General features: G+C 40.3%; 2 protein-coding genes across 2 annotated transcripts; both read left to right on the forward strand.

The window, feature by feature from the left end:
• The first annotated feature begins 6,817 nt into the window (after nucleotides 1-6,817).
• LOC138908374 (uncharacterized) lies at nucleotides 6,818-8,467 on the forward strand. The gene has a single exon (XM_070199036.1). It carries the CDS (start codon nucleotides 6,818-6,820, stop codon nucleotides 8,465-8,467), a length of 1,650 nt encoding a protein of 549 aa, XP_070055137.1.
• Nucleotides 8,468-11,071: 2,604 nt separating this feature from the next.
• Nucleotides 11,072-12,055, forward strand: LOC138908375 (uncharacterized). Its single transcript, XM_070199037.1, has one exon. It carries the CDS (start codon nucleotides 11,072-11,074, stop codon nucleotides 12,053-12,055), a length of 984 nt encoding a protein of 327 aa, XP_070055138.1.
• Nucleotides 12,056-20,186: the final 8,131 nt, after the last annotated feature.

Genomic DNA, 20,186 nt, shown 5'->3' on the forward strand with positions numbered 1-20,186 from the left:
ACTCGTTTCATTCTTTCTTCGGCTTTCTTTCGAAAAAATCAACAGCTTCACCATCCCAAAACCACCAACCCTTGACCACTTTTGAGCCATCATTAACCCCTAAAAAAAACAAAAATAGCCACTAAATCGTCAGTTTTGCAAGGTCGATTGAGGTTGCAAGTTGAGATTTGCCGCTCGAGTTTTCCGTGGTCCGAAGGGTCCAGTTGAGAGCTATCCGATCATTGAGTGGTTGTAATTTAAATCCAAAATCATTAATACAAAGTTTCACTTCTCTTTCTATTTTGTTTTTCTCATTAATGTTTGGATCACTCTGTTTTAATTTAACTTTGAGTATGATATGATCGAGTTCGCATCTGAGTGTGCTAAGATTAATTTGTTCTCATGTTGAGTATTTGTTAAGATTAATTTATTGTCCTTTTTAGTAGTTCATATGGTTAATTTTATTAATAAATATGTATTAATTCGTTACTTTTCTTGTTTATTCAATGAAGTAATGACTTTCCATTTTAGCATGCTTTAATTTCATTTTGATCTCCTATCTTAGTGACTAAATTGGTCCTGCCTGTACCTATCTATTTCTGCCATAAATTTAGTCTAGTTTTAAATATTGGTTAGCAGTAAAATTATAAGAGATTAGGTTGGGCCATGATTGGTGTAAGACTTTAATTGGACTTCCCTAGCGTATTTATGGGCTAATTGTTGCACATGACCAAAAACAAATAAACATTCACAAGCTAGCCAACTTTTTCCATATTTAATTTACTTCATTTCCTCCGTAACAATATACATACCTCATGACCTTACAATAATGTCAAAATTAGTAATTGAATAATATCCGAACACCTTAGCTTGATTTAGACGGGATTAATAATAAATCATCGTGACTGTGGGTACGGTTCCTGTGGCGTAGTCATGATACGTAAACCCCAATTCAAGTACGCGTTTCACGCGACTTGAACATAACTTCAAATAATAATAAAAATAAACATGTTGTAAATCGCGGGTGCGTTTCACGTGGCGCGGTTTGCAATGTGTACCAAAACGACAAGCGTGCGACATCGCGACTTGTTCAAATAAATTCCATAAATATTAAAAAGCGGTAAAAGACAAAAATGTACAATAGGTTTAAAACATGTAATAAATCAGATAATTACGCTAAGTATTAATTTTTAAGCGACCGTGCTTAAACCATGGAACTCGAGAGTGCCTCACACCTTCTCCCAGGTTAACAGAATTTCTTACCCGGTCTTCTATGTTCGCGGACCAAAAATAAGAGTCAAATTTCCTCGATTTGGGATTTTAAAATAAATCGGTGACTTGGGACACCATAAATTATTCCAAGTGGCGACTCTGAATAAATAAATAATCCCATTTCGAATAATGTCACTTAAATTGGAAAAACTCCCTACCCCTACCCCCTCGGAAAAAAGGAGGTGTGACAGCTCTGGCGACTCTGCTGGGGACTAAGAACCCAGAATCTCTGGTTCAGGGTTCAGAATTCGAGCTTAGAATAGCTGTTATACTTGGCTTTTATTTATTAGCTGATTTTTACGTGTTTGAGCCTAATGTGCTAAATGCCGCTTTTTACCGCTTTGATATTGCTTGAACTGTATATAAACTGTTACGAAACCCTCTTCTCTCTGAGTCATCTCAAATCTTTTGGGGAAGCGTGCGCTTCACGTGGTTTCTTTTCTGTTAGAGTCATACCCTAATTTTAGAACGAGGTTCGGACAAGTTGCAAAGCCGGTAAAGCTTCTGTATTCCCGGTACGCTGCCCCCCCGGCTCGAGTTGTCTGCTCGGGTAAGCCAGGTCTAGAACAACACACCTAGGATCTAAACCTAGAATAACATAGCCTCATGCACTTACCTCATGCTTGATGATGAAATCCCCTCTTCAAAAGCTCCAAAAATCGCCCAAATCGTGTGAAAAATGGGTGAAATGAACTCAACCCCCGTTCTTAAAACGTTCTGCCCAGCACAAGCACTCCTCCTTCGCGTTCGCGACCAAGGTCTCGCGTTCGGGAAGGCCAAAATGCCACTGCCCAAAATTTCTTCTTTACATTCGCGACCTCCTCGTCACGTTCGCGATGGCCTGCTACCCTGCTCCTTCACGTTCGCGTTCCACTCTTCGCGTTCGCGAAGGCCAGCGACCCCAGGCCCATCTCCTCCATTTCCTTCTACGCGTTCGCGACCGGCCCCTCGCATTCGCATAAGTCCATCACGCATCTCTCCGCATTTGTGAGCCTTCCTTCGCATTCTCAAAGGCCAAATCAACAGCCCCCCTCAAATTCCTCTTCCCAAACGCAGGACTCCCTTTACGTTCGCGAAGAAGGAAACCAGACACCCACAACAACAGTTCCAAAATAGCCCGAAATGATCCGAAACCACCCCGGATCCCTAGTAGGAACGTTTATTTGCATCACGTGCATTTGACTTTGGGGACTCAACATAGGGGTTGGGTCCGTCTAGGACAGGTGTACCCAATATATTGGACCATCTTGATGCATTTTACGTGCTATTTGTGCATATGTTTGTTTTGGCTTGCATGTTGACCGTCTTCTAGAACAGGGAAAAGGAACCAAGAAAAACAAAGAGTAAGGTTAAAAAAAAAAAAAAAAATTTTTACCCGGTTTTGAAAATCCAGGTATTTGAAAAATACTGAAACTCTAAAAAAAAAAATCATTTTCAAAATAAGTCGTGTTTTCCTATTGCTCCAAAACCTATCGAACTACGCGGGTCTGAGTCTCACCGGATGTGAGATACGTAGGCAGCCCCTATCAAGTCCGACCACATTTTTTCAAAACTAACCAAAATAAGAACCTTTTGAAACATGATCATCACCCGGGGTCGTTCTTGTCAGAATAGTCTTAAAACATTCTCTTGGAGCGCCGAAAAGCTATTTTCACAAGAATAGCCATAATGTAAACCCAAGTCAGTCTTTTTTCCTATAACCAACCTTAGTTGGCAGAAACAACCCTAAAAACTTTCCTCAAGTGCTGAAAGGCCCGTATTTGAAAAAAAAAAATTGTTACGAAATTTACTGATTTTGATTTTTAAAATTAACCACTTTGTGTTTTTGGAAAATGTGTCGGTTTTGATTTTTTATTTTTGTGCAAAATGAGCACCGTTGATAATGTACCTTTTCGGGTCGTAGATGAGATTCCACTGGGACTCCACATGTGGTGGAATGACCTGGGGGAGGTCAGCAAGCTTTATGTGACAAAGGCTTTAGGTGGGCTCATCGGGCTTCTGAAAATTAAACCAAGGGTTGATATAATTGAACCTTTGATATCGTTTTGGGACCCGACGCACAATGTTTTCCACTTCTTTGATTTTGAGTTGACCCCTTTTCTAGAAGAGATGGCAGGTTATGTTGGTCTTGACGGGAATCTCAGGCACCGATATCCAGTAGCACCAAGACCTGTAACTCCTCATAAGTTTTTGGACCTTCTGAGCATTAGCCGGCAGGTTAAAGATGGAAATTTGGCCAAAGGATTTTGCATATTCCACTTCTTATACAGCCAGTATGGGGATCCCCGAGGATTTGAGGCTCCGGACAATAGTTTGACTCATCAGGGAAATAAAAACAAATGGGAAGCACACAGAGGTTTAGCCTTCCTGGTTGCCTTTTTAGGCACTCTGATATGCCCAAGGAGTGACAGACATATAGAGCTAGGACTTGCAGGAATGGCCGACTTTATGGTCAAAAAGGCCAACGACACTCTTATACCGATGATTCTCGTAGAAATCTATCGAGCTCTAACTGCCTGTCGAGCTGGGACAAAGTTCTTTGAGGGTTGCAACTTGCTTTTGCAAATGTGGCTAGTGGAACATCTTTGCCATCGCCCGAGGTACATGAACTATGGTCTGACCGGACTCGATTGCATTGAAGAATACAAAAACCGGGTAAACGGTCATGAGTTACCGGAGGGTACTGAGGCTTGGTTCGCGTATTTGGGTTTTTTGACCGCAAACCGAATTGAGTGGACTTTCAGTTGGCTCATGGTCAACGAGGTTATTTACATGTCTGCCGGAGTGTGCTTTCTTTTATTGATGGGACTTCGGAGTATTCAGCCATATGCTCCGCATCGAGTCCTACGCCAATTGGGAAGATACCAAACAGTCCCTTAAGATGAAGATTTGAGTCCACAGGTTATTGAACTATGCCCAAAAGCCACATTCCCAGAAGAAAAGGTTCGCCAGATTTGGCACCAATGTACGTTTCTGGAGCCACAGACTCAAGTACGGGATTATTCCTCGGGTGAAGTAGAATCTAACTACACAACCTGCTATGGTAAGAGAGTTCGAGTCGATCAAGAGACAGAACAGCCTGCCAAAAGACCCCATGTCCAACAATTCACCGATGGAGCGCGAGAACAGTGTGTTTGGTTAGCTAAAGAAAAGGAATACCGGACCACCATAAGCAAGCTAGAGGATCAAATCAAAAACCTCAAATTTAACAGTAGTTTGCAGGCTGCCGAGGATGAAGGAGAAAAGAAAAGGTTGGCCCGAGAAAATGAAGCCCTCCGAGCTCAAATTCAGAAAATGAAAATAGTTGCTGAAAACCCGGTAAAAAGCGAAAAAATGAAAGACTCATAAGCAATCTGAGGCAGAAAGTTCATGATTATGGGTTTGATTTGAAAAAGGTCGAGGATGAATTGGCAAAAGCTTGGGCAAAATTGGCGAATAATGCAGAAGAACGGGCAAGGTGTGTTCAGTATTTAAAGCAAAAGTATGATAGAGGGGTCGCAATCTTAAGGGAAAAGCTGATTAATCTCGAAAATAAAATGGTCCAACAGACAAAGGATTTCAAAGCTGAAAGAGAGAATTGTTATACATTGATTTCCCGATTGAAAGAAGTCATACAACAATTGCAAGACCAAAACCATACGGCCACACAAGTGTTGGAGGCCCGGTCTCAGCGAATTGGACGTTTGCTCCAAGAAAAAGGCGTCATTAGAATGAGGATTAAAGAAATCGCTGATTACGTCGCAATGAAATGCCATGAATGCGAAGATATGACCAGGTACATGTTCTTTACTTCTGTGATGACTTTTGTCCGTCATGTGATGGATGATTTAGCGTACCTTCAAGAAGAGATTGCACGTAGGCTCACGTCGTGACCGACTGATGTACCACGGGGCCCCGGAGTAGTATTAGAGGCTCTTATGTATTCCTGATTTTTTATTTATTTATTATTTTTGGCTTTGAGTCTGTATTTTACCTTTTCGAGTCTGTTTTTTTTTTGAGTATGTATGTTTAATCATTAGTATTTCCAAAATCTTTGTAATAAAAAAACCCAAAAAGATTTTATTTAATAAAATATTTAAAAAAACCAAAAAATAAAATTTTCTTTTCTTTTATTCTGCATTTATTTTCTGAACTACGTAATGATCTGATTCATACGGCGTCATGATACTTAGGCAATCCCCATCGGATTCGATCGTAGTTATAGACAATCTGAGTAAAAAATAAAGAAAAAGAGAGAAAAAGAAGGAAAATTGAGTGAACAAGAAAGAAAAAAGAGTGAAAAATAAAAGAGCAAAGACAACAATAAGGGAAGGAAAAAGAAATAAGGATTCGAAATTTGAGAAAAGAGATAGTAAAACCAGGATAAAACATACAGCTGTTGCAAAGACATTTATAAACATTTAATTGTTTAAGTGCATTGCATCCCCAATATGCGATTGCTTATCTCTTAAATATCTCAAACTAACCAGATTGTTGTGTGTGCAACTATCAAAGGTCCTGTTAAGGTGGTTGGTTTTATGGTAATCTGGCTTCTCATCCTTACTTCACGAGATCTAAAGGCAGCGTTCCTATGGCCTCTAAAAGTCATCTACCAATTATTGAGCCTGAGAATAGTCCTGTATCGGCTATTCCACAGTTAGAGTCCGCAGCCACTGAGAAAAATAGGGGGCTACGCGTCCGTATGTTAGAAATGTGGGACGCCTTGTCTAATGGCAAAGAACCGCCCAGTATAATCCCCGGATTTCTTGAACTGCTTCCCAGGACGAGTGGAATCTCTAATGTCCCCATCCCCGTAACAAACCCATTCATCCCGTTTGGGTACCCCACTATATAGACCAATTTCACCGGTATGCCTTCTGAGGTTTGCCCCCAGGCACCGTTTTCAGGGGTACCTTCTACATTATTCACCGCACCACCAGTCTCTACTACGGCACAACCAACAGTTCCCAGGCCATGCTTCGAGCCTTCATCTTTCACTTTTCAAGTCCCGCAATTTCAGCTAGACAACGCTCATGTTACCCCAAACTCTTACCCTCAGCACCCGCAGTTTGAGTCTCCTATGGAACAGGAAAGAGCTATGAGAAACCCTGAGCAAGAAGAGATGGTTCGGAAGATGAAAAGCCTCGAAAAAGGTCTGAAGAACATGCAAGGCCTGAGTGGCCAAAAGAGTGTCTCCTACTCCGATCTGTGTATGTTTCCTAATGTTCATTTGCCCGTTGGTTTTAAAACGCCAAAATTCAAAAAGTACGACGGGCACGGAGACCCGATCGCTCATTTGAAAAGATATTGCAATCAGATGAGAGGGGCAAGTGGAAAAGAAGAACTTTTGATGGCCTATTTTGGGGAGAGCTTAACGGGAATTGCATCAGAATGATACATAGATCAGGACATCTCCCATTAGCATATATGGGATGAATTGGCCCGAGATTTCGTTAGGTAATTTCAATACAATATTGATATAGCTCCAGATAGGAATTCTCTGACCAATTTCAAGAAGAAAACAGCGGAAAACGTCTGTGAATATGCTATCAAGTGGCGTGAGCAAGCATCCAGAGTGAAACTGCCTATGGATGAGGCAGAAATGGTCAATGTTTTCTTGCAGGCCCAAGAGGCCGATTACTTTCAGAACATGATGTCTGCAATGGGCAAACCTTTTGCAGAGGCCATAAAAATCAGAGAAATGGTAGAAAATGACTTGAAAACTGGCCGAATCATAAGTCAATCTGCTTTGAGAGCCACCTCCCAATTCATACAGAACGGCTCGGGAGGTTTAGCAAATCGAAATAAGAGGGAAGAAGGAGCCATGATGACTTCAGGTTTGAGAGGCCCCCATCGATCCCGCGATCATTCTTACCTGCCTTCTAGAACCCCACAACACTACTACCCTCATCAAGATGCAGAATATGCCGTGGCACCGCCTCCCTATGCGGTGATGAATGCCCAACCTTATACACGGCCACAACAACGCTACAACCAAAACCGAGCTCCACCTCCCAGAAATAACCATCCTTACCAAGCTCCATATAACCCCCATCCCCCACAAAACAATTACCAACATAATACACGCCCTCGTGTGCATCCTAGGAGAAACGACTTCACCCATATTGGTGAGTCCTACTCTAGCTTGTTTCCAAAATTAGTCCAGATGGGTCTATTGCAACTTGTTCCTCCAAACCGGCAAAATCCGAAATCTCCATCATACCGGCCCGGTACTAGGTGTGCCTATCATTCAGGGGTAGAGGGTCATGATACGGAGGATTGTTGGACTCTCAAGAGAGCCATTGAGAATTTGATAGAACAAAAACGAGTGGTGCTGAGGGATGAGGAAGTCCCCAATGTGACTAACAATCCATTACCGACTCACAACAATGGGCCGGTCATTAGAATGATTTGTGATGATAAAGAGTTTTATCCAGATTTGAAAGCTATCATCGCCATTATCGATTCAGAGGCAAGACCTAAAGCGGCGGTGAAACAAGCCAGAAATGAGAAAGAAATAACTCTAACTCCTCAAATTGCAGAAACAAATACTGGGGCAGCACCTGCTAAGGACTCAATTCTCTATGTTCCTAGGGCCCCAAGGAAAGAACAACTTATGTTGAAAACTCTCAAAATATTTGAGCAGAGGAAAGTCACGCTAAATGTGCCAAAGTTGTATGTGCCAAAAGAGACTTATGTGGCGCGGGGGCCGGTAATTTCACCAAGGCTGAATGAGCCCGTGGTTATTAGCCGCGCACCACAGAGCCCTATGAGAGACCCCACTGCAGTCCCCTGGAATTATAGCAAAATAGTGGTTACTTACAAGGGGAAAGAGATTATGGGAGAGGTGAACGAAATGAACCAACTTAGGAAGTACCACAACCCAGAAGAGCAAAAGATGTTAAAACTGAGCAAGGATAAACGGTTTCCGCCTAAGAAGCCTGTGAGTTCTGAGGAAGCAGAAGAGTTTTTCCGAAAAATGAAAACTTCGGAATATGCAATAATTGACCAGCTCAGGAAGACTCCTTCCCAGGTTTCACTTTTATCTCTTTTTATTAGCTCAAATGAACATCAGAAGGTACTCCTGAAAACATTGAACGAGGCATATGTCCCGGTTGAAACTTCAGTTGAACAACTGAAAAGAATGGCTGAACAATTCTTTGAAGTTAATAGGATTTCCTTCAGCCGTGATGATTTGCCCCAAGAGGGAGCCGCCATAACAAAGCCCTTCACTTGACTGTCAAATGCGAAGGTTATTATATGAAGAGAGTCATGTTAGATGGTGGGTCTAGGGTCGACATTTGCCCTCTCTCAACGCTCCAGAGGATGAAAATTGGAACTGAAAGAATCTGACCAAACAATGTATTTGTGCGCGCTTTTGATGGTGTCCAACGAGACACAATAGGGGAAATTGATTTGATTTTGACCATTGGCCCTGTGGATTTCGAAGTAATTTCCAGGTTCTGGATATGGATACTTCATATAATTTTCTCCTAGGAAGACCATGGATTCACACTACAGGAGTTGTGCCCTCCACTCTTAATCAAATGGTCAAATTTGAACATGAAAACCAAGAAATTGTTGTCCACGGGGAGGATGAACAGTCCATTTACAGGGACCCTTCAGTCCCATGTATCAAAGCTAGAGAAGGAAGTGAGCACATTGTCTACCAAGCCTTCAAAATTATGATCGCTGATCAATGCGAATAAGGGGCCCCGTTCCCTCAATCCTGCTTATCTAATGCCTCGGTCATGGTCGCCACTGAAATGATTAAACATGGGTACAAACCCCGGAAAGGGGCTCGGGGTATATCTACAAGGCATCATAGAGCCCGTTACGTCAACCGCCAATGAGAAGTTCTTCGGCATAGGTTTTCGAGCTACAGAGGCCGATAGAAAATGGGCTGATGAGTGCAAGAAAAATGGGTGGGTCCTGCCTCAGCCCGTTCCGCATCTCACCAAGTCATTTATTGATCCCAAATATGTATAAGAAGAAGAAGAAGAGGCCTTCACGGCTGAAGAGATTGAGGATATTTGTGAAGCCATGAAACGAATGTTGTATGAGTCCCACATGGTCCATCCGGGGGAAGGAACGAGCACTGCTGAGTTGTTATACATGGGGCCAAATGCCAAGCTTCAGAATTGGAAAGCTACCCCATTCCCTGTCAGGCGGGAATCCCGGTAGTCCAGTCTTGCTATCTTTTCTACATTACGAGTTATTTCAGGGTGTAACTCAAATGTTTTTATTTTATTGTCTTTTGATTTCGATGTAAACCCACTTATCTTCAATTCAATGAAATGAAATCAATATTTCATCATCAATGGATGTTTCCTTTTTCTTTATTCTAATTTTGCTATTTTTCTTATCTTTTTCTTTTCAGTTCTAATAATGCGGACTTAAATATAATGACATGCTGGCGGACTTCATGCCCAGATCCTAAAACGCTGTCTAACTGTGAAATAATGAATCAAGATCCAGAATATGATGAAGATGAGGCTTTTAGGGAAATAAATCGAGAATTGGAACAATTTGAGAATAAGCCTAAGCCAAACTTAAATGAAACCGAGCCAGTTAATTTGGGCAGTCCAGAAGAGGTCCGAGAAACCATGATAAGCATTCACGCCGATGAAAGAACTAGGGATGCATTGATCCAACTTTTGTTTGAATTCAAGGATGTGTTTGCATGGTCCTATGATGATATGCCAGGTTTGAGCGTTGATTTGGTAGTACATAAATTTCCAACTTATCCCGGTTACCCACCCGTACAACAAAAGCAAAGAAAGTTTAAAACGGAAATCAGTGATAAGATCAAAGAAGAAGTCTCCAAACAATTAAAAGCTGGTGTGATTTGGGTGGTGCGATACACCACGTGGTTGTCTAATGTGGTCCCAGTGCCGAAGAAAGATGGGAAACCCCGAGTGTGTGTTGATTATCGGGATTTGAACAAAGCAAGTCCCAAGGACAACTTTCCACTGCCAAACATTCATATTCTTGTTGACAACTGTGCCAAACATGAAATACGGTCTTTCATAGATTGTTATGCTAGGTATCACCAGGTTCTGATGGATGAGGACGACGCAGAAAAGATGGCTTTCACCACGCCATGGGGCACTTACTGTTACAGAGTCATGCCATTCGGTTTGAAAAATGCCGGGGCAACTTACATGGGAGCCATGACTGCCATCTTCCATGACATGATGCACCGGGAAATTGAGGTGTATGTGGATGATGTGATCATTAAACAGAACACAAGAAGGCCATGTGAAAGATCTGAGAAAGTTCTTTGAGCGTCTGCGCAGGTATGATTTGAAATTGAATCCAACCAAATGTGCATTCGGAGTTCCATCTGGGAAACTTCTGGGGTTTATAGTCAGCCGGAGGGGTATTGAGTTAGATCCAACAAAGATAAAGTCTATTTGGGATTTTCCACCTCCGAGAACTAAGAAAGAGGTCATGAGTCTGCTAGGGAGATTGACTTACATCAGCAGGTTCATTGCTCAGCTTACTACCACGTGTGAGCCCATATTTAAGTTGCTGAAGAAAGATGCAACGATCAAATGGACAGATGAATGTCAAGAGGCTTTTGATAAGATCAAAGAATATCTGTCAAATCCGCCTGTGTTGGTTCCACCCGAGCCAGGAAGATTTGACAGATATTCTTTGATCTTGAGCAACATGATGTGACCGGGAAGAGAGAGAAGGCCATATACTACTTGAGCAAGAAGTTTACCATTTATGAAGCAAGTATACTTTGTTGGAAAGAACTTGTTGTGCCCTAACTTTGGTCGCCCAGAAGCTCAGACATTATCTTTTGGCCTACACCACATATCTCATAACTAGAATGGATCATCTGAAGTACATATTCCAGAAACCAATGCCCACGGGAAGGTTAGCAAAATGGAAAATCCTGCTCACTGAGTTCGACATTATCTATGTCACCCGTACAGCGATGAAAGCTCAAGCCTTGGCGGATCATCTAGCTGAGAACCCGGTTGATGATGAATACCAACCCCTAAGTACTTACTTTCCGGACGAGGAAGTAAATTCAGTTGAAGTAATTCCAGAAGATACCAATGCTTGGAAAATGTTCTTTGATGGAGCTGTAAATGCAAAAGGTGTCGGGATTGGGGCAATTTTGGTTTCACCTACCGGTCATCACTATCCGGCCACAGCCCGGCTTCGGTTCTTCTGTACCAACAACACCGCTGAGTATGAAGCCTACATTATGGGCATGAATATGGTAGTTGTTCTGGATGTGGAAGAATTATTAATCATGGGAGATTCAGATTTGATCATTCGGCAAGCCCAAGGTAAATGGGAAACTCGAGATATCAAGCTTATCCCATATAGGCAACATGTGGAAGATCTTAGCAAACGATTCAAGTCCGTCGAGTTCAGGTATATTCCTCGATTCCACGAGTTAGCTGATGCATTAGCTACTTTGGCCTCAACTCTGCCGTATCCGGGCAATGTCCATATTGACACGTTGGAAATCCAAATTCGAGAGAGGCATGGTTATTGTAGTACAATTGAAATAGAACCAGATGTTCAGCCATGGTATCATGATATCAAAAGTTTTATAAAAATAAAGAAATATCCCGAACAGGCTAGTGGAGACCAAAAGAGAACCATTAGAAGGCTTGCTAGCGGTTTCTTCTTGAGCGAAGAAATCTTGTACAAAAGAACTCCAGATCTGAATCTCTTGAGGTGTGTAGATGCCCTAGAAGCTGAAAAGATCATGAACGAAGTGCATTCGGGAGTATGCGGACCTCACATGAACGGATATGTCCTTGCAAAGAAAATCCTTCGGGCAGGTTATTACTAGATGACCATGGAAAAGGATTGCTTCAATTTTGTCCGGAAGTGTCATCAGTGTCACATACACGGTGATCGGATTCATGCACCGCCTTCAGAGTTACATCCTATGTCAGCACCTTGGCCATTCGTTGCCTGGGGTATGGATGTCATTGGGCCAATCGAGCCGAAAGCTTCAAATAGGCACAGATTTATCTTGGTTGCCATCGATTATTTTACAAAGTGGGTTGAAGCAGTCACTTTCAAAGCTGTCACTAAGAAAGCGGTGGTGGACTTTGTGCATTCCAACATTATTTGTCGTTTTGGTATTCCTAAAACTATCATTACAGACAATGCTGCAAATCTGAATAGCCACTTGATGAGGGAGGTATGCAAACAATTTAAGATTACGCATAGTAATTCTACCCCTTATCGGCCCAAAGCTAATGGCGCTGTTGAAGCTGCAAACAAGAATATCAAGAAGATCCTCAAGAAAATGATCCAAAGTTTCAGACAGTGGCATGAAAAGCTGCCTTTCGCATTATTGGGATATCGCACAACCGTGCGCACATCAGTTGGGGCTACGCCTTACTTATTGGTTTATGGAATTGAAGCCGTAATACCTGCAGAAGTTGAAATTCCCTCTCTTCGAATCATTGTTGAAGCCGAGATCGAGGATGATGAATGGATCAAGGCCCGATTGGAAAAATTAACTATGATTGATGAAAATCGAATGGCCGCAGTTTGCCACGGGCAATTGTACCAACAAAGAATGGCCCGTGCCTACAACAAGAAAGTGCGACCCAGGAAATTCGAAGTGGGGCAACTCATTCTGAGACGTATTCTCCCGCATCATGAGGAAACAAAAGGAAAATTTGCTCCAAATTGGAAAGGTCCGTACATTATAAGAAAACTGTTGCCGAAAGGAGCATTGTACTTGGTAGACATTAAAGGAAATGACCCCGAAACAACTGTCAATGCAGATGCGGTCAAGAGGTATTATGTTTGACCCTTTTTTGTTTCTTTGATCACCCTCTTTGGAACCTGGAAGTTACTATGAAAAAGAAAAAAAAAAGATTAAAAAAAAACACAAAGTTCCTTGAACTACGTTTGACTTGATTCCAAAAGGATACGTAGGCAGCCTCTCTCTGGGGTTCAGTCACACCAAAACAAAAACCCAAATTCCCTCAAAAGTGAAACTGGGGCAGATGTTATAATGGTTTGGCGATGGTTTTGTCTGAAAGGTTCCAAAGTTGTAATTCAATCCAAATCCTTTTTACCCAAATCCTTTTCAAGTCCTTCCGATCAATCGGCAAAGAGATTCAAAATGGGAGAATATAGTTACTCGATATGATACAACAAAATGAGAGAAATAAAATGAGAGATTCTTATTGGTGAAAACCTCACGGGCACCATAAGGTGATGGTAAGCAGAGAAATTCAAAAATGAGAGAGTCTTGTTAGTGAAAACTCACAAAGAGCACTATAAGGAGATGGTGAGAAGAGAAATGAGAGAGGCCAGCTGGTGAAAACCCGCAAAGGGCGCCACTGATCGAAAAGAGGCTCCTCATAGTCACTGGCATCGACACAGTCCTGGGCAAAGTTTCTCAGTCTCAAAGCAAGAGTTGTGATAAATTTCTGAGAGTTGGACGGTTTACACAGATCAGGCATCTAGTCCAAGAGGCATGTCATGTTCATTGAAGTCTGTATACACTCCAGATAAGTCCTTCTTTCTTTTCCTCGAAAGGGATACCTCTTGTCTAAATTCATTTGTTCATTCCATTATTTGCTTTTCTTTGAATCCTTTTCGGTTTAACTCTGTTCTGAAACTAAGACAAATAAGGGAAGGCAGGACTGATTTACAGGGTTCTCACTTGATACAAGCCAATATGCAAAAGAAAAGGTACCCAATCTCGGCAAGGGCATCGAGTTGACTCCAACTGTCCATGTTGGCCGATGTTTCGAAATCAAAAACTGTTGAAAAAGGAAATTCAATGTCAAATGCCCACAAGGGAAAAATAAAAGTTGAAAAGGTTAAGTCCCACGTGACTAACCATCAGGGCAAAGTTCGGAAAAGCCAGAGGTTCTACGAGGTTATAAATGTAATCGATGTTCAGGAAACAACCAGTTACAACTAAAAGGACCGAGACCAAGTGACTGAAACAATCAAGGCCAGAAAACCAACCACCATTTCAAACTGACAAATTGTTATTTGTTTGAAAAAAAAATAGGGAAACAGGTGCAATCCAAAAGCAACCTTGCAAGAAGCAGGTGCAACCAAAACGAAATTACGCAAAGGCTAGAAACAGTTTTGCAGCAACTACTGCAAAAGGGAAGTCTTCTCCAAACTCTTTCCCGCATTTTACTCATTATCTTAAAAAAATATATGAAATTAAAAAGAAAGAAAAAAAAAATCATGGTAGTATAGGGTCTCCAATCCTTAGCTGTGTTTTCCAACATAGGGTCTCCACTCCCTAGTTGATGATTTTTAGACATAGGGTTTCCACTCCCTAGTTGATGATTTTTAGACATAGGGTCTCCACTCCCTAGTCGCTTTTCCAACATAGGGTCTCCACTCCCTAGTTGATTTTATTTTAGACAGAGGGTCTCCACTCCCTAGTCGTTTTCCAACATAGGGTCTCCACTCCCTAGTTGATATTTTTAGACATAGGGTCTCCATTCCCTAGTTGATGATTTTCCAACATAGGGTCTTCACTCCCTAGTTGATGTTTTTAGATATAGGGTCTCCACTCCCTAGTTGATGATTTTCCAACATAGGGTCTCCACTACCTAGTTGATAATTTTTAGACATAGGGTCTCCACTCCCTAGTCTCTTTTCCAACATAGGTTCTCCACTCCCTAGTTGATGTTTTTAGACATAGGGTCTCCATTCCCTAGTCTGCTTTTCCAACATAGGGTCTCCACTCCCTAGTTGATGTTTTTAGACATAGGGTCTCCACTCCCTAGTCGCTTTTCCAACATAGGGTCTCCACTCCCTAGTTGATGATTTTTAGACATAGGGTATCCATTCCCTAGTCGCTTTTCCAATATAGGGTCTCCACTCCCTAGTTGATACTTATTTTAGACATAGGGTCTCCACTCCCTACTTGATGACTTTTCAACATAGGGTATCCACTCCCTAGTTGATGATATTTTAGACATAGGGTCTCCACTCCCTAGTTGATGATATTTTAGACATAGGGTCTCCACTCCCTAGTCCCTTTTCAAACATAGGTTCTCCACTCCCTAGTTGATGATTTTCCAACATAGGGTCCCCACTCCCTAGTTGATGATTTTTAGACATAGGGTCTCCACTCCCTAGTTTATTTTCCAACATAGGGTCTCCACTCCCTAGTTGATATTTTTAGACATAGGGTCTCCACTCCCTAGTCGCTTTTACAATATAGGATCTCCACTCCCTAGTTGATGTTATTGTAGACATGTCTCCACTCCCTAGTCGTCTTTTCCAACATAGGGTCTCCACTCCCTAGTTGATTTTATTTTTGACATAGGGTCTCCACTACCTAGTCGCTTTTTTCAACATAGGGTCTCCACTCCCTAGTTGATTTGATCTTAAATGTAGGATACACCATTCCCCGATATCTTTGCCAATATAGGGTATCCCATTCCCTGGCCACATTTTTCTAACATAAGGTACACCAATCCTTAGTTGAGACATCCTTTTGACAATAAAAGAACACAATCCAAAAAAAAAAAAAATACATGACATTTCCAGGGTACACCACTCCCGACCTTTTATTGCTTTCAATAAAGAAGTAGTTTAGAATTTTGTTACAATAACTCACGAAATTTTCCTAGTGCAAACTGGGGCAGAAACATTTCGTTCGATTGTTTGTTTTGGTGTCTGAGTAGGTTTTACCTTGAGGCAAAGGGTTCGAGATGACCAAAAGAAGAGGTCTCAATTCAGAATAAAAGAAAAGAAAAAAATAAGTGAATCCAAAATGCAAAAGCAATTGAAAAGATGTGGAATGCTAAGACATAACTGAAGCCACGAGCATTGGAGTCCCGTTTTGATTAGAAGAAGCTATAGAAAAATGAACTAGAACCTACAGCTAGCGAGCATCAAGGTTTAGATCAGAGTCTGCATGAAGAACCAGTCAAGACTCAAGATCAAGTTTCTGAAGACTCATAGATAGGAATCTTGTAACTCATAACTGATAGGCTTGTTTAGTTTCTTTTTATATAATAGCAGGACCGCTGACCGGAGCCTCGACGGAACCTCACTTGACTCCTCAACTCTTCATTCCACTATTCTCTTTGAACTACACGCGACCTCATTCCCCTATAACCCGGGATATGTAGGTTGTCCAAAACTAGGACTCGGTTGCACCCTATCTTTTATTTCTTTTCCTTTTGAATAATGGTTTGGTCAAAAATTAGTCACGTGGCTCACCTAGTCTTTGCCAGAAAACTCTTCATGTTTCCAAGCAAAGAGGGGCACCTGTGAGCACCTAATTTTTGACTATATTTAAATTTTTATCACCTTCTACTATGTAAATATTTTCAGAATTTAATATATATTTTTTAGCTTTGTTACACTTATATATATATGGAAAAATTATTAATAATTTAAAAGGTCAATTATTACTATTATTATTATTTTTATTATTATTTTTGTCTTTATTTTTAAATAAAATGAATTAAAAACCGAAAATAAATAAAAATTAATTATTATTTTTTTAAAAAATAAATTTCGGATGGGAATTAAAAAATAGGAAAAGTAGAAATATAAAAGTAAAAAGTAAAAGTAAAAGTAGGTAGAAATTGTTTAATAAAAAAAGTAAAAAAAAAAGTGGAAAATTAAAAAAAATAAAAGTAAAAGAATGTGAAAATTTTAAAAAATAAAACGTAAAATAAAGTTGGAATTAAAAAATAAAAGTAAGGGTATCTAATTTTTTTTTTTTAAAAAAAGTAAAAGTAAGTGGGAAATAAAAAAAGAAAAGTAAAATAAGTGGGAAATAAAAAAAGAAAAGTAAAAAAGTGAGATTTTAAATATATTAAAAGTAAAAAAAAAGTGAGAAATTAAAAAATAAAAGTAAATGAAAGTGGAGAATTATTTTTTTTAAAAAAATAAGAAAAATGGGAAGTGAAAATTCTTTTTAATTAAAAATAAAAAAATAAATAAAATATAAAAAATAAAAAATAAAAATCTAAAAAATCCGAATTTTTTTTCTATAAATAGAAGAGAAATGTGATGAGAGAGGGAGAGGAAAGAAAGAAAAAAAATAGAGAGGAAGGAATTGAGAAAAAAATATTTTTCTTCTTCTAGGATAAGGAAATTTCTACTCGTTTCATTCTTTCTTCGGCTTTCTTTCGAAAAAATCAACAGCTTCACCATCCCAAAACCACCAGCCCTTGACCACTTTTGAGCCATCATTAACCCCTAAAAAAACAAAAATAGCCACTAAATCGTCAGTTTTGCAAGGTCGATTGAGGTTGCAAGTTGAGATTTGCCGCTCGAGTTTTCCGTGGTCCGAAGGGTCCAGTTGAAAGCTATCCGATCATTGAGTGGTTGTAATTTAAATCCAAAATCATTAATACAAAGGTTCACTTCTCTTTCTATTTTGTTTTTCTCATTAATGTTTGGGTCACTCTGTTTTAATTTAACTTTGAGTATGATATGATCGAGTTCGCATCTGAGTGTGCTAAGATTAATTTGTTCTCATGTTGAGTATTTGTTAAGATTAATTTATTGTCCTTTTTAGTAGTTCATATGGTTAATTTTATTGATAAATATGTATTAATTCGTTACTTTTCTTGTTTATTCAATGAAGTAATGACTTTCCATTTTAGCATGCTTTAGTTTCATTTTGATCTCCTATCTTAGTGACTAAATTGGTCCTGCCTGTATCTATCTATTTCTGCCATAAATTTAGTCTAGTTTTAAATATTGGTTAGCAGTAAAATTATAAGAGATTAGGTTGGGCCATGATTGGTGTAAGACTTTAATTGGACTTCCCTAGCGTATTTATGGGCTAATTGTTGCACATGACCAAAAACAAATAAACATTCACAAGCTAGCCAACTTTTTCCATATTTAATTTACTTCATTTCCTCAGTAACAATATACATACCTCATGACCTTACAATAATGTCAAAATTAGTAATTGAATAATATCCGAACACAGTAGCTTGATTTAGGCGCGATTAATAATAAATCATCGTGACTATGGGTACGGTTCCTGTGACATAGTCATGATACGTAAACCCCAATTCAAGTGCGCGTTTCACGCGACTTGACCATAACTTCAAATAATAATAAAAATAAACATGTTGTAAATCGCGGGTGCGTTTCACGTGGCGCGGTTTGCAATGTGTACCAAAACGACAAGCGTGCGACATCGCGACTTGTTCAAATAAATTTCATAAATATTAAAAAGCGGTAAAAGATAAAAATGCACAATAGATTTAAAACATGTAATAAATCAGATAATTACGCTAAGTATTAATTGTTAAGCGACCATGCTAAAACCATGGAACTCGGGAGTGCCTCACACCTTCTCCCAGGTTAACAGAATTCCTTACCTAGTCTTCTGTGTTCGCGGACCAAAAATAAGAGTCAAATTTCCTCGATTTGGGATTCTAAAATAAATCGGTGACTTAGGACACCATAAATTATTCCAAGTGGCGACTCTGAATAAATAAATAATCCCATTTTGAATAATGTCACTTAAATTGAAAAAATTTCCTAACCCTACCCCCTCGGGAAAAAGGAGGTGTGACAGACCCGGCCGGTCATTTTGAGTATTATAATTTCGTTCCCCTATTTACTACTCAAGTTATGCTTTACAGTTGTTTTATGACTTACCGAGTTAGTTGGTTCGGGTCCGGAAGAATTTTAGAGTGAATTGAGATACTTAGTCTCATAATTAAAAACTTAAGTTGGAAAAGTGGACCGGATGTTGACTTATGTGTAAACGACCCCGAATTTGAATTTTTATGGTTCCGTTAGCTCCGTTGGGTTATTTTGGACTTAGGAGCGTGCCCGGCTTATAATTTGGAGGTCCGTAGTGGAATTAGGCTTGAAATGGCGGAAGTTGAATTTTTTGAAAGTTTGACCGGGGGGTTGACTTTTAGATATCAGGGTCGGAATCCGATTCTGGAAATTGAAATAGGTCCGTTATGTCATTTATGACTTGTGCGCAAAATTTGAGGTAAATCGACTTGATTTGATATGTTTCGGCATTAAAAGTAGAAGTTGAAAGTTCTTAGTTTCATTTGGCTTGAATTGGGGTATGATTCATAGTTTTAACGTTGTTTAAGGTGATTTGAGGGTTCGACTAAGTTTGTATGATGTTATCGGACTTGATGGTATGTTTCGTTGAGGCCCCGGGGGGCCTCGGGTGAGTTTCGGATGGGTGACAGATCATTTTTGGACTTGGCTTAATGGCTGAAGACTGCTGGTGTATTTTTCTGGTTTCCTTCTTCGCGTTCGCGAGTGGGTCCTCGCGTTCACGAAGGGGAATTTGAGTCAAGAAAGATTTGCTCTTCGTGTTCGCGAGGGGGTCTCGCATTCGCTAAGAGGAGCTGGGGTCAGGCGAGGTTGTTCTTCGCATTCGCGATTGCGTATCGCGTCCGCGAAGGGAAAAATAGTTGGGGTGGGTTTTTGCCTTCGCGTTTGCGAAGGGGAGCTCAGGTTCGCGAAGAGGAGCTCGATAAAGCATCGCGTTTGCGAGCAGCGTCTCGCGTTCGCGAAGGGCAATGTTGGGCAGCATAATTTTGTGCTTCGCGAACGCGAGGGACCTGTCGCGTTCGCGAAGAAGAGAGGTCTGGACAGAAAGTTAAGTTCTGAAAATGGGACTTTGTCCCATTTTTTATTTTTGAGGGATTGGAGCTCGGGAAGAGGCGATGTTTGAGAGATTTTCAAGGAAAACAATGGGGTAAGTGTTCCTAACTCATTATTGGTCAAATTACTCGAATCCATGGTTGTTTTTAACATTTAATGGGTGTATTAAGTTGGAAATTTTAGAAAACCCTTTTGGTTTAATTTGAAGATTTGAGGGTCGAATTGATGTCGGAATTTGGTAAAATTGGTATGGTTAGACTCATGGTGGAATGGGCTTTCGGATTTTGTAACTTTTGTCGGGCTCCGAGACATGGGCCCTATTGGCGATTTTTGAGTTAAATTTTGAATATTTATGA

This window comes from Nicotiana tomentosiformis, chromosome 3 (assembly GCF_000390325.3).
Source record: "Nicotiana tomentosiformis chromosome 3, ASM39032v3, whole genome shotgun sequence".
Taxonomy (NCBI): Eukaryota; Viridiplantae; Streptophyta; class Magnoliopsida; order Solanales; family Solanaceae; genus Nicotiana; species Nicotiana tomentosiformis.